The sequence below is a fragment of the Pseudopodoces humilis genome, chromosome 19, assembly GCF_049639895.1.
Source record: "Pseudopodoces humilis isolate 2021_Gansu_Grassland_sample_001 chromosome 19, ASM4963989v1, whole genome shotgun sequence".
NCBI classification, from domain to species: Eukaryota; Metazoa; Chordata; class Aves; order Passeriformes; family Paridae; genus Pseudopodoces; species Pseudopodoces humilis.
The window spans coordinates 7,492,612-7,509,903 of NC_142218.1; the positions used below are offsets into that span (position 1 = coordinate 7,492,612).

The following is a 17,292-nucleotide window of genomic DNA, read 5'->3' on the forward strand; positions in this document are numbered from 1 at the left end:
GAAATTAGAGTTTAACGTGCAACTCTGTACTGGGGCGGGGAGATGCTGTGGTTGGGAGATACATAAGGGAACGCTTTCATGTGGGAAGTGCAAGGAGAGGCGAGGGCATGGGGTCTGCTCCCGGGCAGAGAGCAGAACACAGCCATTATCAGACAGGGCTCTGCTGGCAGGAAGCGGCTTTTGACTCACAGGAAGCTGAATTTGGCTGGTATCAGCCCCTCACGCAAGGGCCGGGGCAGTGTTTTATCTGCTGTTGAGCACAGCAGATGGGGAAGCACTCGGCACTCCCTCCCATCCCACTCCTGCTCCAGCAGTCCCAGTCTGATGGCCCTCCAGCATAATAACCCCCTTGGAAAAGGGATGCTTCCCTGCAGAGCCATGGAGTGGGGTAGCTTCCTGGGCCCCAGGAAAACTGCCAGTCCCACTGGAGAAGGCAGATACTGCCCTGCCAGCCAGCGCAAGGGCAAAACCAAGACTCTCTGTGCTGCTGAGCCCAGAATGGGCAGCTTCCAGTTCCTCTGGCAGTGTCTGCCCCAGTCAGTCTGAAGAGGAGCTGGGAGCATGCAGGCTTTGGAGAGCTCAGGTTAAATGCTCCCAGATTCTCTCAAACCCAAGTCCAAATTGGGGAAGGGCTTGCAGGGTTGAGAAGTCCCATGCACAAAGCCTGCTGTCATCCCTTGGCCTCCCTGGAGCTGCCTGGGTTGGGAGTCTGGTTTCGCTGGGGTGGTGGCAGCTCACCTGGGCTTGGGGTGGAGGTCACTGTGGGCAGCATGGACTGGATCAGGTGGCAGCTGCTGGCCGTAGATCTGCTGTCCCACAGAGGACAGGGCTAGCTCATCAGTGCTGCAGTTTGGCTGTGAAAATCTCCCATTATGGCAGTTTTCACACCCAGGCCGGGCTGCTAAGGAATGGCCACAAGGGCTGGTGGAGACACAGGCGGCTGCTGGGAGAGGAGGGAGCTGGGTGGGTGGAGGAGGGCGGTCATGGAGATGCGTGGGTGCTGCTGCCAGGCTCCGAAGCAGGACCGGGCTGTGTAGGAGCAATGGCAGGGCTGTGTGGGAGCACGGCAGAGCTATGGGAGCCATGGCAGAGCTATGGGAGCCATGGCAGGGCTGTGGGAGCCAGGGCAGGTCCGTGTGGGAGCCTGACAGGGCTGTGGGAGCCAGGGCAGGTCCGTGTGGGAGCCATGGCAGGGCTGTGGGAGCCAGGGCAGGTCCGTGTGGGAGCCTGACAGGGCTGTGGGAGCCAGGGCAGGTCCGTGTGGGAGCCTGACAGGGCTGTGGGAGCGCGGCAGGGCTGCAGTGGGCCTCGAGAGGTGAGCAGAGCTGCGGCGGGATGGCGGTGCCTGGGGGTGGAAGGAACCCGCCCCGGACTCTGCCCCTGCCGCTGCCCGCCCGTCCCAGGCTCGGCGAGGTGCGGGACCGGCCACAGCGGGCCCCGCCGGTGCCTGCCCCGGGCCGGTCCTCGCCGGGCGGGGCGCGGGGGCAGCGGGCTTGGGGCGGCGGCGGCGGGCCCGGGGGAGCGGATTACCGCCGGTTGCCGTGGTTACCCGCTACCTGCCGGCGGGCCCCAGCCCGGCCCGGGCGGGGGGGCTCGCCCGGCCCTGCCTCCCTCCCCGCCGCGGCAGATGTCACCCCGAGCCGCCGCTCGGGGCTGCCCGGCCGCTCCCCGTCCCCTCCCGCCGCACCGCCCCCGTCCCGGGCCGGGCGGGGGCCGAGCGTGCCCGGGGCGGCTGCCGAGAACAAAGGTGCCGGGGCTCGGCGCTGGCAGCGCCATGGCCGGTCCCCGGCCCTGGGAAGCGCTGCCCGGCCCGTGCCGCACCCGGGACAGCGCTGCCTGAAATGGCTGTCGCCGCCCGGGGCCGGGCACGGGAGGGGACCTCGGCCCGCAGAGGCGCTTCCCGGCACTGATTCGCGGGTGCTGGAGGCGGCCGGGGTCGGAGGGATGGAGCAGGGACAGAGGAGATGCGGCGGCAGCGAGGCCCAGGAGAATGGTCCTGGGGCAGAGGGTCCCGGGGGTACGAGTGCTCAGAGATGTGGAACTAGAGGAGATGGGGAAGACAAAGGACACTGGGGAGGGAAAAGACCTGATGGAGGAGAGGAGCTCACAGCTCTGGGAAGGTGGGGAGGGTGAGAGGAAAGGGAGGGTGAGAACTGTGGAGCACAGTACACAGACAAGGAGAGACTGGGAAGGGGGAGAGACAAACCGGTGCTGAGCAAATATAGGGGAAAGGAGGATGGATGGGAGGTGGCAGAGGGATTCCTCAGCACCTGAAATGCCACCCACTTCCAAGCACCTCTGTCAGAACTGAGCTTTGCTCCTGAAATCTTTTACTCCTTGCAGGGGCAGGTGACTTCTAATAAAGCCCCAACACCAGGACAGGGTAAAAGCATCCCCTCTTCCCATTCTGCTTCCCAAATGATTTTTATTGCTATTTAAACCTGAGGGGTTTTAAGCCTTTATGAGATATTATGGGCTCTGAGTCATGCCTTGAATACTGGTGAGCAATGCTGGGTGTGGAAGGAGGAACCCGAGGGGCGTGGGCCCCTCGGAGAGGTACTCCACAGCACACGTGTCCTCTTAAATCCTAGGTCAACATTTGGGTATATTGCCAGATATAAACCTCCCTAATCCTGGAGGCACTGCCTTGATACAGCTTCTTATACCCAGTGGCTTTGATACTGCTTGCATCTCACCTGCTTCCCAAAGCTAAATAATCATCACGGGGAGAGCAGTCACAAGGCTGAGGAGGGGATGGAGAGACGCAAGGAGTCAGGGGAGGATCGCTGCAGGGAGTGGGATGCTGAGGAGGCAGCTCTGGCATCCGGCATCCAGCGGGGTGGAGAGGAGAGCGCTGCTGGGTGTGCAGGGAGGCTGTAGCAATGCCCAGACCCTGAGGTTACCTTCACTGCATTCCTTCTGAAACAGGGGAGGAAACACCGACCTGCTGGCCGTGCAAGGAGGAGGATATTAGCTGGTTGAAAACAGTGATTTGCATACAGGGTTGGTTACAGCCTTAATTTTGAGGGCTCTGCTTGTTAGATCTGACTGTGCTTTTTCCCTGCTGCATTTTCCTTTGTCCTGTTTCTGTAATTATCCTCATTTCAACCCTGCTCTGAGGATTATTGGTCAGTAGGAAGCCTCCTAATGCCCGCTCCTCCTTGGCAGGGGAATACCCATGCCCTCGATTAAACTGAAACTCTCTGAACGGTGACAGAAGAAATTAGATCTATATTCCTCAAAGACACTCCCTGGGGCGAAGTTTCCCGACCCCCACCACACAGCCCTGCCACCCTGCCCCTTGTGTTCACTCTCAATATTCTCTTTGTTACAGCCACCTTCAGACCCAGCTTGGGGCTCCCCAGGGAGGGCAGAGGTGGTTTGTGTTGGAAAATCCTCGTGCCCGTGTCCTGGGTGAGCTCAGCGACCGTCCCGCTGCAGCCTGTGCCCAGGACAGGCAGTCTCTGTTCCAAAATTGGGGTGAGGAGCCAACTCTAATAGGCAGAACTGTACATTAAATGACTGCTCCTCTGAGATGTTGGGTAGCTTTAGCAGAAGGTGGGCCCACTAAGTGATTGATTTTTGAGAGGCCCTTCACTGGTGGCTTAAAGAACAGCATTTATTCAATCTATAGACTGTGGAAGATACACAGAGCCCAATCAAGGGCAACACAAATGCAGGTTAGGAGACTGGCTGTTCCCTTTGCATGCAGACCCCTGCCAGACCCTGCCCACAGCCCTTGCCTCTGCCTGCCCTCAGGGACGTGTGAATGCACCTGAAAAAGATAGTTTGCAGGTCACTTAGATGTGCAGGTTGCTGCTTAGCAGCCTGGTGGGTACCCACTGGACAACATCCATGCATTCCTTTTGGAAAGCAGCCCTTAAAGTGGTATATATACATATATGTGGTATATATACATATATGTACATATATGTATTATATATATATTTTTTTTTTTTTTTTTTTTCAAGGAGCAAGCTAAGTGACCTCCCAAAGCCTGGCCCTTTCTCAGTCCCCCCTGCCATTACAGTAGCCACTGACCACCTCCCACTAGCCTTTCCTGCTCCGGTGCTTTGTGCCGAGTGCTGATAGCAGCTGCCGGGTCCCAGAGGCTGCCTCCCCTTCCCACGGCATACCGTGCCAGTGTGAGCTGACACCGTTGGTGCCAGTCAGCTCGGAGGAGCACTGCTCCCCACACTTCCCACTCCCATCAGTCTGTCACCACTGTCGTGTGGCAGAATTACTGCCTCCTGCTCTCCAGCACATCCGAACACACAAAGAGCTGTGCTGCTGCTGCCAGCGCTCAGCTGCTCTGCGTCTGTGAGAGGGAGGGAGCCTTGGAAAGGTCAGTGCAGGGAAGGAGGGGATGCTGGCTCCTTCCTTTAGGGGCTGCATCCTGGCATCACAGTGAAACCTTGTCCTGCTGGCTGATCCATGTCCATGGCGACTGCAGCCAGCAAGAGTACCTCACATCTCAGGGCTTCCCAGGATGGTTTAGCACCATGTGCCGGTCCCAAGAGCTTCCCCTGCCTGTTCCCCGCCTAGCAAAACCATCCCACATTACGGAAATTGAATTTCTTGATCAGTTGTGACTCCACTCTGGACTCTTCCCTTGTTTTTATTCCTGGCCCAATTTCATTGCCAGCTTTAGCAGCACAACAGCAGCAGCCGCCACTGCCCTGGCTACAGCAGGATCCTCCCTGAAGCGATGTTTAATTTATCCCCCACATCCCCCGTGCCCAAGGCAGCCCGAGGCGGGAGCACTGCCACTCTGCCCCCTCCAACCACATTAGCCCCGGGCCGATCTCGTCACCCCTGTCACCCACTGCTGACACTAACTCAACTTGCCTGCACTGTTGTAGGGGGCAGATGGACTGTCGGAGCCCGAGGGCATCTCTCTGAAACGCGTGGCTGTGGTGGAAGATTTCTTTGACATCATCTACTCGATGCATGTGGAAAGCTCGTCGGAGCCGGGCAAAGCACCCAAACATGCCGGGCAGAAGAAAACCTACCGAGCGGTGAGAGTCCCCCCGTGCCCCGGGCAGGGAGGGCACTGGAGCGGAGGGGCTGCAGGAGGGACAGTCCCTGGGGAACGAGGATGACAGGGCAGGTAGAAGCAGAGCCACTGGCGGGAGGCAGAGGCGAGGCAGAGCCCAGTGTGCCTGTGCGGGGAGGCGTGAGGAAGGAGGGGTTTAAAGGCAGAGCAGCTGTGCTCGGGGACAGGAATCCGGGCTGCAGCAGCAGCACAGCGCGGCTGCTGGGAGAGGAGAGAGCGAGGGAACCATACAAAGATACTGTGCATGTCTGAAGGGTAAAGGAAGAGAAATCCTCAGTATTAGTGATGGACCAGAGAATGTTTATCCAGTCCCTTGCATGCTCTGGGTCATCTGCCTCCCTGTCTCCTTCAGCCAGAGGGAAATGTCTCATGCGGGCCTTGAAGGTCAGGAGCAGCCAGAAAGGGGGATTGGGGCATGGCTGTGGCCTTCCCCTCCTCTCCAGCCCATCCTAGGTTTCCTCAGTTACAAAATGGAGGCAGGCACCAAGCTAAGTCTTGTCTTGGTTCTATGGATGCCAAGAACCAGCTCTATCCATCCTGAAACACCACTCTAGTTAGGTCAGGAATAATTTAGCTTGAAGTCTGCTTCTCTAGGGAGCTTGTTGTTTCTCCTGACTCTGCACAGCCCTTCAATGCAAACATTTAGGCTCTCCTTTTACAGGAAGAGCTGAATTTACTGTCCAAAACCAAGCTGCTCCCTTGAACCCCACAGCCCTAAGGACCAGGTCACTTAGAGACAGGAGTAGCTCGCTGGCAGCTCATCTCTCTGGTGTATACCATGTCTCAGAGAGGTCTTTGCAAGCCGCCCTTGTCTCAGTGAAGATGCCTGAGGTTCTGCCCAGCTCAGTGTGCTGCCAGAGTCAGTACAGGGTTGGAGTCTGTCCTGCCTGCCTATGTCCATGCTCCATCCACGCTGTGGTGCTGGCGGTGCTGGTGAGGCAGCCCAGTGCCCTGCAGCCTCCCACATGTGGTGGGAGTCCCCAGGGAGCAGGGCTCTGCACACAGAGCTCATGGCATCACTCCCTGCCCTGCTCCTGTGGCTGAGCATGAGGCTGGGGGCCGAGGCACACACTGACCCTCCCTGGCTGGGGGCAAGTGACCTTTCTATGGTCCAGGGAGGGCAGCCCCACCAGCATGACCACAATTCAAAAACTTTCTGCTCATTTCCCCAGCAGACCACACCGACCCTTCCCTAATTCCTTCAATTCATCTCTCTGGAGGACTAATCTGTGCCCTGCACAGCCCCAGGGGAGCAGGCTGGATCCGTCTGTTTTCCCAGGCCTGCTCACAGCAGTCAGAGAGCTTCATGCTCCACCCCTCATCTCCCTCTTGAGCTGAGATCATCACATTAGCAGCGTGTATCCCCTCCTGACCTGGCAGGACGCTGCTGGCTGGGCTGCCCAGCCTCGCTCCTGCCCTCACTCCTGCCCTTGCTCCCCGGAGCGCCTTTGTGAGCTGGAAGGTGAAATGGTGCAGAGCACACGCCATGCCTGACACGGGTGCACAAAGGGACTCTGCTGGGTGGCCAGTTGGGAGGCTGTGGATCCCCTGCTTCCTTCTCCCTGCTCCCTTTCCCCACCGCTTCTGATTAGAGACACTGGAGAGTTTGCCCTTGTCCATGACCTCCGGAGGGAGGCAATCAGAAAGGGAGTTTGGATGGGAGATAACTCATCAAGGAAGCTGTCTGCTCTGCAGAGCATCAAATCAGCTGAGAAATAACAACTGTATCACTAAAATTAGCTGAACATTTGCAGCAGAGACTGTGGGCTTGCTGGAGCAAAAGAGGCAGGGAGACGGCTGAGCCCGGCAGGCAGCACGCAGGGACAGTTCCCTGCCTGCAACACTGCACCACGGCTGCCACCAACAATTTCCAGGCCCCTCATTTCAGCGTTTCTGCAGGAATCCCTTGTGCTTGTGCATCGATAAGTATCACACAGAGGCGAAGACTGAGCTGGCATCCGCTTGGCCACAACAGAGCTCGCTGGGGCTGCAGCTAAATAGAAGGAGAATCCCATGAGGACCAGGCACTGCAGCCTCCATTTGAGCGCTGGGACAAGATCCCCTGAACTTTCCACCCATCTGGCATTCTGTGTGTGTGAAAGCCCGGGCTCTGCTGCCGCGCAGTGGAGATGAATGTGGCTCCCTCCCACCGCAGAGCCGGGCACGGCGCTGCCTTAGCCATGATCCAGCAAAGCCTCTGCCCCTGCCCTGCTGCTCTGCTTCTAGAACAGCACCCCCTCAGGGCAGAAAAATGCATGGAATTTAGGTATTTTTGTATTTAATGTGGACTTTTAGAATTTAGGTATTATTTGTTAACTATCTAAGATAGGAGGATGATGCCCACTGGCCAGAGGAGGGGGATCAGGACATCCTGGGCCATTCTCCCAGCTCAGCCCAGTCACCAGCCCTCACCCACGAGGTGTCTGATTGCAGCCCCACTTCCCGTCCTGAGCCCCACTTCTGCCGGGCTCGCAGCCCCGAGGACTGGCACAAACAATTGAATTTCTGTCTGCTTTATGACCCCACTTGTAAGTGCTGTGACCCCTGTGGGGGTCACGGCCCCTGGTTTGGGAGCTGCCGTGCTCGGACAAGTCACTTAGACCAAACAGGATGGGAGATTAACCATAGGAACCAGCCCAAAGTAAGAGGTGGGCTCTCCACCTTTTAATGCCTTCCAATTAAGACCAGATGTCTTCCTGGATGATGTTTTAGGCAAACCACAGGCCACTGGGCTGCTGGAGAACCTGGGTGAAGTTTCATGACTTGTGCTACACAGGTCAGACTCCAAGATTTGATGGTCTTTTATGGCCTTAAAGAAGTCTGCATTAAAATTGACTCATTCCTTCTCCAAATAACCTAGTCTTGATCTTTAGAAATACTGTAAAATTACTGCTGGCAGGAATTAATTGCAATAATAGGACTCTGGGATTGCCAGACACCTTCTGTAGGTGCTTAGGTCTGGATCTATTGTTTAACTTCAAGCAACCAAGTTTTAAATATTTATCCTTAGCTTTTCCTCATCTGTAAAATACATATCCCACAAAGGTTCAGGAGACTTAATTCATTACTGTTTGGAAAAATGTTTTCAATTCCCTAGATAAAATATGTCACAGAAGTGCAAAGTATTATTAACAGTAATTGATTGTCATTGTGGGAAAAAGTGACCTGCCCTTACAAAAGATTAATGGATTATTCAGGTTACTGGTGTGATGGTAATTAACAATGCAAACAGAGCTGACAAGGCCTTACTTTAACATTTGATTCTTACACGTTCATAGCTTTGCTCTTCCCAGACTCCGAGGGGGAATGGGAAGGAGTTTCTGGGAAGGTAATGGGTACTGAGGGATACAAAGGTCTGTTCATTTGTGTCTTGGTGCCTCACTGGCACACCAGTTACGCTCCCAAAGTGTTCCCCCACCAACAGCTGCTCTGGAGGGAGGGATTTAGGGCTGGAGGGGACCAGGTGTGGCTAACAGTTGTGCACATGGTCTCTGTGCTCTCTGCCCCATTCTCCCTCTCCCAGGACATACAGCTCTCTGTTGTTCCCCCAGATTGCAGAGACCTATGCTTTCCTCCCGAGAGAGGCTGTGACCAGGTTCCTGATGAGTTGCACTGAGTGCCAGAAGAGGATGCATTTCAACTCCAACGGCCTGGAGCCCAAAGGTAAAGTGCCAGCAGAACTGACATTGCATTTTGCACCAGCACAGTGCCACCAACAGCTGCCAGATACTGCCCTGCCCAGGAGATACATCCTAAACTAAGGGTTTTCCTAACCTGGGCTATTTTTCATTTTATAGCCAAGCTGAAGGAATTGCATAAACCTGCTTCTTACAGCTTAGGGAGCAGAAGCAGCCTGGCATTCTTTCTGAGCTTCCCCAGTGCTGCCCAAAATACAGGTCAAAAATACCACAGATATGGCTGCACCCATGATCCTGTGTGGGTGGAAACTTGAATTTCTAAAAAATATAACCTAAAGTTTTTCCCTGGAACTGGTAATTTTGTATTGAAAGACACAAAATATGTCTGAATAGCTGAAGTTTCTGATAAAGAAGCAATTTACACTAATTAATAGATAAGCACGTGATCCTGAGTTAGATAATGGCAAGTGTTTTGGCAATCACAGTTACACTGTGCCTGTGTACACAAACAGTGTGGCCAGTGAGGTGATTGACTCATTACAGTTCTTTTGTGGACAGGTCCAATCTGCATCTCCTTAGGTCTAAGAGAAAGCAGGATTGGGAAGAAGATGGGAACAGGTTGTCTTCCACTGTAGCTGGTTAAATGTTTATGTGGTTTTTTTCTGAATTACAAACTTGTTTTCATGATCACGTGCAAAGCATCAAAGTAACATTGGTTTCAGCCATTAAAATTGCTTCTTTTAAAAAAAACTAAGCAAACTGCAGGGAGTTGGTCTGTTTCAAAAGTGGCAAGGCAAAGTGGCTCACTTGGCAGCTCTTATCAAGAAGGGAAGCAGAATTTAAGAAACAAAAGGCCAAACAATAGAGAATTTCTAGTATTAAATACTGATTGCCAACTGTTTACTTCTGGGAGCAGAGCTAAGGACGTCCCAGAGGTTTTGTGTAAGTGGATTATGTGCCATCTATCCAAAGGTAGTGACTGAAATGCTTTGTACTTGTTACATTTTTAAAAACTCTCAAAAACTCTCCCAAATAACTCCATGTGAATTCTATTAGTTGAAACTCCATTACCACAACACTTCCCACTCTGCCAGCTAAGGGCCTGATCCCTCTTTCCAATTACATCAAGAAAAGTTTTGGCCTTTGGCCTTGCTGGGAGCAAACCTGACCTTCACACTGATTGCTCTGCATCCATCACAGGTGATGTTCTGGCACTGCGGCTGCAGCAGCCAGCTCATGGACAGGAAGGGTGATGGGATGAGTCAGGCCAACAGGGATGTCACTTGTTGGCTTTACCCACACCAAGACACCTTCCTAAATGCCTGGCAGTAGCTGAGCTGCCAGTTCCAGAGTTTGGGATCTTGTGTCAGGAGGCATCTAATGAAAAGGGTTGTTGTTCCTTCACAGAATCACAGACTGGTTGGGTTTGGAAGGAACCTTGAGGTCCATCTCATTCCAGCCCCTTGCCAAGGGGAGGGACATCTTCCATTAGGTCAGGTTGCTCAAAGGCCATCCAACTTGGTCTTCCTTCAGGGGCTTCCACCCACCCACCATCCTGCATCTCCTGTGTCTCTCCCAGCAACACACACCCACCCTGTTCAGAAGCAGTTCAGGGAATATCTGGTTGTGGAAATCCCCCAGAGTGTGGTCCTAGCTGTGGGAACCATGATCAGAGCTGACATCCATCTGTCCTGAACAAATTCATAGCTTAATATCAATTATTGGTTATTTTCATAAAGCTTCTCCCCTTAGCAGTTCTTTTAAAAATAAATCAATCAGGAATACAAAGGATCCCACAGGTAAAAAGTCTTACCCTCAGGAATGAAAGGACAGAAGTGCTTCTCTGCCTGAATAGCACCTAAATAGTGACTAAGTACATGTGAAAATGCATTGAGTAGATTAGATAAGGTTACTTTTATTGGAGAAGGGTGTTTGATTTCACTAACACATATTCAGGAATTTATCAGGAGCAAATCACCTAAAAAAAACACTGGGGTCATAGAAGAATTACTGAGGTGTATGCACATGCATATGCACATAGAAGCACAGACAGGTAAAGTTTAACTCAGTGAGATGACAAAATTTGAGTAATTCCCATCTCTTTCTATTTCTCTTGTCTGTGAAACAAATCTGAACACATTTAATTTGTGATCACAAAAATCCCTAATTAAACATATCTGACATCAAACCCTGCAGGGCACCACATCATAAAAGCAAATTGTGTTGCTTGTGGGAAAGTTTGAACGTCACTGGACTTCACTGGGATCTCTTTACGGTGTTATTAAATTAGAAGTAATTCTGGTGGAGTGATAAAATGTGGAACTAGGATCAAAACCATTTCTGCCTGTTCCATCTGTGTGTCCAACATGTGGGGCATGTGATAGAGATAACTGAAAAATGAGCTAAAGGATTCCAGGAGCTTCCTCTTGTGACATAGGATGTGAGGATTGTTCCCGTGGAGCCCCTCCAGGCCTTTTAAAACAAAGGTTTTCTTTCTTTTCCAGATAACTTAGAAAAAGGGGAAAAAAAAAAAGGGTTTGGTTTCTTAGGCTCAAACCCTTATATGGTTCAGTTGCACAAATTCACTGTAAATTTGTGGCCTACAATGGGATTGTTCCAAATTTACATCAGGATGGTTTCAGCCAGTATCTAAGCACTAAAAGATCACTTATCTCCCTCTTGGTCCCCATCTGAAGTTGCTGAGCTGCTCCTGTTCAGCTTCATTCATCTCTGCAGCGATGAGCAGTGGAGTGGGGAATGGCAGGACAGCAATTCATAATCCTCAGAGATCTGAAACACTCACCTCATCCATGCCTGAGCTTCAGGAGAGAGCAGCTCAATCTGTGTTACTCTTAGCAAAAGCTTTCCTAAACTCTTAGGGACTCAGCCAGCTGGGGAAGGTGGCAGGTTTTGTTCCTGTGAAAAGCTCCCCTTGCACTGGGATTTTAGCATTTTTTCATCACAGCACAGCATCCATGCACAGCAGAATAAGGGTTTATTTTGGGTGTTTAATATATAGAGACATAGAAGTGCTCCTAATCTGTAGGTCAAAGTGTGACAGAGACTGCTGACAAAAAGCCATGAGAAAAGATGGAGGAATCAGTTTACAAGGTTTCTAAAAGCTTTGGACCTTCATATTTGGGCAAGTTAATGGCTTGAGTTGCACTAGCCACCCTTCCCTGCATCCACAGGCAGGAAGGCTCCATCTACCCAGGAATGGACTAGATGAACATGAGATAAAAAGCATTGTATTTCTATGGACCCAGTCAATGTCTTGATAGAGAAGATTTGCAAAGACCTTTGTGATGTTTAAGTCAATTACAGGCGGTTCTGAGGTCAGGTAATTTCTTAATCAGACATGATGGATGTGGTGTTTCCAGAGGTGTGGAGCATCTTCAGGTCTGCTGAGTTTCAACAGGATTTTTTGACACTCAGCATTTCTGAGAAGCAGGCCCATTAGGATTGGGTTGATGGCTTTTCTGAGGTGCTGTAAAACATTTTGTGAAGGCTTTTTCAAGGGGCTCTGTCACACATGCCTGTGAAACCAGTGACCCCAGAAAATGCAAACCAGCCAGGGAGATTCAGAACCAGGAATGGAAACCTCCCACCATAAGTTCACCTTCAGCTCCTGGGAATCCTTCTTCCTTTGTTGCTGCTTAAGCTCCCTGTCCAGTGGGTACCACACATCTCTTCAACATGTGCTGGAGGGCTGGATTAATTCTCCAAACTTGCAGTTGCCTGTGCTGAAGGCAAAAAAAATCTTGCTTGTAGCCATCAGCCATCCCTGTGAACAATGGCAGCTTTCCTTCTGGACAAACCCACTGCATGAGCCTGCAAATTCAGTGTTAGAACAGATCATTCCAGCAGCCTTCATGTTCTGTGTCCACAGTGGTGTTGGCAGAGCAGAAAAATCTTCGAGAATTCAGAGAAATCACTGAGAATTTGCTTTGTGGGGCCTGGCCAGACAGAGCAATTTGCAGGAGCATCCAAACTTGGAGCCATCTCTAGAGCTCAGTGTGATACAGCCAGAGGAATCAACAGGAACAATTTAAATTAAAGATCTCTAAAATTAAGTTTGTGTTTTAATGAGGATGTTAAAAATAATCTTCATCACCAGATAGAGATACTTAATATGTTGCCTTAATGTTAACTCCTACCTGAGGGAATCCCAGCAAAATTGGCAAGACTTTGCAATGCTGAAGCAAGCTGCAAATAGATTCTTGTTCATCACTCCCTGCATAAATCCCATGTGCATGGAAGCACTTCTGAGGCTTCAGCAAGACTTGGTTTCTTCCTCAAGTTTGAGGGACACTGAAAAATTATACATTATGTGTAGCTTCTTTTTCCACAGGTGATAGCAATGTTTTGTTTTTTTTTCCCAAGACAACATCTGTTCTGTAATTATGTTCTTGGTGGGGTCAAGTTCTTAGAGGAACCTTCTCTCAGCAGGTGGTGGCTCTTGCCAGGGATTTGAAGTTCTCCTGAATACCCCATAGTAACAGTTACAAGAACATACCTGCAGGTCCCTCATCTAAGTAACGCTTTTCCTCTGTTCTTCAGAGAGCGAGCCACCTTCCTCCTTGGTTTCTGGGATCATTGACTACAACATGCCCCTCACCTCGACTTACCTGAAGCAGATGAAGCTGCGGGTGATGAATTCACAGGAGCAGGTGAGTGACGTGCCGGGATCTGCCTGTGCCGAGGGGATGAGCGGGCACATTGATTCTGGGAGGATGGTTTTGGGAATGGCTGGTTTGTCCAAGCTGGTCAGGCTCTGACCAAGCACAGCAAGCTGGAAGGCAGTGCATCCTGGATCTCCTGGCTCAGGGGCTGCTTCAGAGTTGTGCCAGTGGAGAGAGGCAGAGATGGGGTTGATTAAGTTACTGTTTGTAACAGTCTGCTTGTTCTTTAGACATACGGTTCTTCTAAGAAATTGTTTAAAAATAAATATGGCAAATAGTAATTTGTTTATCTCCCACTGATGTCTGGGAGCTTTAGCAGATGGGGTCTGAAGCCCAGACCTAGCTTTGGTTGCTCCAGGGCTCTCTTAAACTGCTCAGCAACTTGAAGGGGTTCAGCTGCAGCCGCTCTGCTCCCACCTCAAACTGGGACTCAGCTCTGTTGTTTGGTGACAGCGTTAAGCCTCTGGATTTTAATTTGGGGATGTATGGGGCACCCTGCCACAGGATTATACCCAGGCTGTGCAATTTTCTGAAGTTCTGCAGCTGCAGAATTAGCTATGGGAACCTCTGTGCACCATGGAAACAGTCTATAAAAAGAAAAGTATGTTTTACTTGCTCCCCACAATCTGCACTGGAAGCCAGTGCTGGATTTTCTTTCCAGCACACTGAAACCTGAACCTGATTTCACACATTGCTGCCAGTGGCAAGATGTGACAGCGTTTGCATGGTGCTGTAGTGGAAAACATTGCTGGGAGCCTGAGCACCCGGTGGGGGTTTTTATCCAGCAGCTTCTAAAAGGGATGTGGGTTAGAACATCACTGGCAGGGTGTAAAGTGCCAAATGTGGGTTTGCTGGAGGGATACCGAGCTCCTCCATCACTTCTGTTGTGAAACCTTCTTGCTGGAGGACAAAATGGCATCTGGTGGGAAGCACTTCTGTGTCTCAGAGTTTTTTCCTTTGCATTTGTTTGACACCTGAGTGAGTTTCAGGATTGGTTTCAGGTTTTGAAAGGTGAAAGGCTGATGTGCCAGGTTTTGTACTGCTCATGATGGCAGTAGGATTGTGGACAATTTGGGGGGCAGCTGGGCTGAACTGGATTGGGCTGAATGGGGCTGTGGACGTGGAGTGGATGGATGTACTCCTTTGTGCCACCTGATTGCTACTTTGGGACCACTTCAACATGTTCCAGCCACCTTTGGGTTGTGCAGTTTGCTGGGTTTTGGTGCAGCTCCCGGCAGAGTGGCGTTGGTGTGGCAGACCCTGCAATCTTGTTCTTCACCAAGGTCAGGGACTCAGGGGCCATGAAAGCTGCCTGTGCTTTTCAGCATTTGATGTGGTTGTTTCAAGTTAAGTTTGCTGCATACAGAGGACTGAGTAGTTTGACTTGTCACCATTTATACATTTTCAAACAGTTCCTCTTGGCTCTGAAGCTGCTTGAAGGAAATGTGTGCTGCAAGGCTTCATTAAACTCCTGTACCCAATTTATACAGGTGGCAAACTGGCCTTGCAGTTTGATCTTACTCTCAGGATAGCACACCACCCAGAAGTTGGGAGGCTTCAGTAGTGGATCTTGAGTTTTCGAGCCGCCTGCTTAGGGATGCTTGTTTTGAGAACTTTGGTTGGTAATTTAGAGTTTATAGCCTGAATTTTGGTGCAGCAGTTTGCACTGGAACTGTCACTAGATCGATATAACGTGCTGCTAACATGAATACTCCTGAAGCTTGCAGGGATTGGAATAGAAGTGTATGTCATGTGGGAACAAAAAGGGACCAGCTGAGGCAACCAGCAGTTGTTGGTTTAGATCATAAATCAAATGGTTTGATGTTATTCCCTGCCTCTAAAGTTTTCCTTCTCCTGTGCTCCTGTCATTACACTGCAGCGCAGCTTTCGAAGCTTTTCAAGCCATAGCAGCCAAGGGAAAAACCTGTTTGGAAGAAGTAAAATTTGCTGTTCACTGTGCTACTGATTCCTGAGAGCAAAGTAAAAAAAAAGATCAGTCCTATTGCTCAGACTTCTGAAGCATTGAAATTTTCCATCATGACAAAAGTCTGGGGAGGATTCAGATGGTTGGATCTATTGGGGAGAATCCAGCAGGATTTGAGTGCAGTCCCTTCTGACATGGGACATTTCCCAGCTTTCTCTGGGGAATCAATAGAATTATTTAGGTTGAGAGGATCTTCAGGACCATTGAGTCCAACCATTCCCCCCAGCATTGCCAAGCCCACCGCTAAACCATGTCCCCAGGTGCCACATTGACATGGCTTAAATCCCTCCGTGGATGGTGGGCAGCCTGTTCCAGGGCTGGATGACCCCTTCGGTGAAGAAATTTTTCCTAATATCCAATCTAAACCTCCCCTGGTGCAACTTGAATGAAAAGTGCCACACTCAAGTAGCTGTGGCTGGACCTGGAGCTGCTAATGCTGAGGCTACGTGAAGAAAATGTGTGTAATAATGCCAATAACAGGGGTCAGTTCCCTCCACAGGCATTCCCCTGCTAATTTTATTATTCATACTTTGCACTGGAAAGAAAAGAGTGCCATCCTTTTTTCCTGGAGGATCCTGGCAGTCCGTGGAACACAGGCTGTGTGACACAGGCTGCTGCTCTCCCTTCCCCAGGGTTAGGGTTAGGGTTGCACAGTTCAGGTATTGCAGCCTTTGGAGTTCCAAGTGTTTGCCAACTGAAAGAGCCCTCTAAAGACAGCAGAACTAATTCTGACTGTTATGCAAATGCAAAACAGGCAGGAAAAAAAATTAAAATTTGCACTATGCAGATATCCCCTGCAAGGGTTTTATCTACCAGCATATCCAGGCTGCTCTTACTGAGCACTGCCATTGTGCCACTTTGCTGCCTTCCTCTCACTAACATTTGATGGTGTTAATAGAAATAAATTAAGCAATGGACTCGTGTTTCCCTTGGCTTTGGCCAAAAGCAATTATTTGTATGCAGCAGCACCAGGAGAAACTCTCTTCATTCAGGGTAACAATGAGTGAATTTATGCCAAAGTGGCCTTTTAACTTCATTATTCAGGAAAAAAAAAAAAAGTGTGTGTAAGTATAATCTATTAGTACTGCTAAGCACATCAGTATTAGGGAACCAGTGTCTCCAGAAGGAAGCACAGCCAGAAGGACCTTAAAGAAAGCATTTTATCCCTGCTTAGGGACAAAAAACTGTCAGAAGAGAAGCTCTTTACGTGGTTGCTCACAAAATTAAGAGTTCCCACAGAATATATTTCTATATATTTTTTGGAGTCAGAACATCTGTTCTGGGACAATGGAAAACAGCAGAGACTTGTGTTGTTTATACTGAGTTCAGTAGGACATGCAGGTTCTTCTGGGGTGGAATCTTCCTTTATCCCCATTTTTTTACCAGTTCTCACATGTGTGAAAAATCAGGCCACTTTTTCCAGAGAACTGAATTAGCCCCATTTCATGGTATCTACCAAGGCATTAAAGCATCTCTGAACTGATGACCTTCCCAATCTAGCAGCAAAAAGGAATGAATAGAAGATATTTGATATTTATCTATAATGATCCTTCCACCTCATTTTCAAATGCTAAATATTAGCATTTTTAAATGATTGGTTATTTTATTGCAGTCATTTTTCAGACAATCTTTTCTGTGTTGCTGAACCTCAGCCTTGGATTTATTTTTTATGCCGCTGTTGGGCAGGGTTTCCACTGGTGATGGGAGGAATAGACAGATTTTCAGAGGACAAATCCCAGCACTGAAATGCCAGGCTCTCTCTCTCTGCTCTGGAGTTGTTGCTGCTACCTTGGCAGAAACAGTCCAGGGCCGAGTAACCAGGTTTAAATGATACAGAAATGTTTTCAAAGATTGCTTCAGTGGCTGCTGGCAGAAGGTCACGCAATCAGTGAATGGCAGGAGCTGCTCTTGGATGGGAAATAAGAAGAGTGT

At 50.3% G+C, this 17,292-nt stretch overlaps 1 protein-coding gene across 1 annotated transcript in view; it reads left to right on the top strand.

Moving 5' to 3' along the window:
* Positions 1-17,292, top strand: part of NOL4L (nucleolar protein 4 like) — a 58,878-nt gene that overhangs the window by 12,690 nt on the left and 28,896 nt on the right. Inside the window, exons 2-4 of the mRNA XM_005524726.3 lie at positions 4,863-5,018; positions 8,608-8,719; positions 13,255-13,364. Of these exons, the coding sequence (XP_005524783.1) occupies positions 4,863-5,018; positions 8,608-8,719; positions 13,255-13,364 (378 nt within the window). The remainder of the gene's footprint in view (positions 1-4,862; positions 5,019-8,607; positions 8,720-13,254; positions 13,365-17,292) is intronic.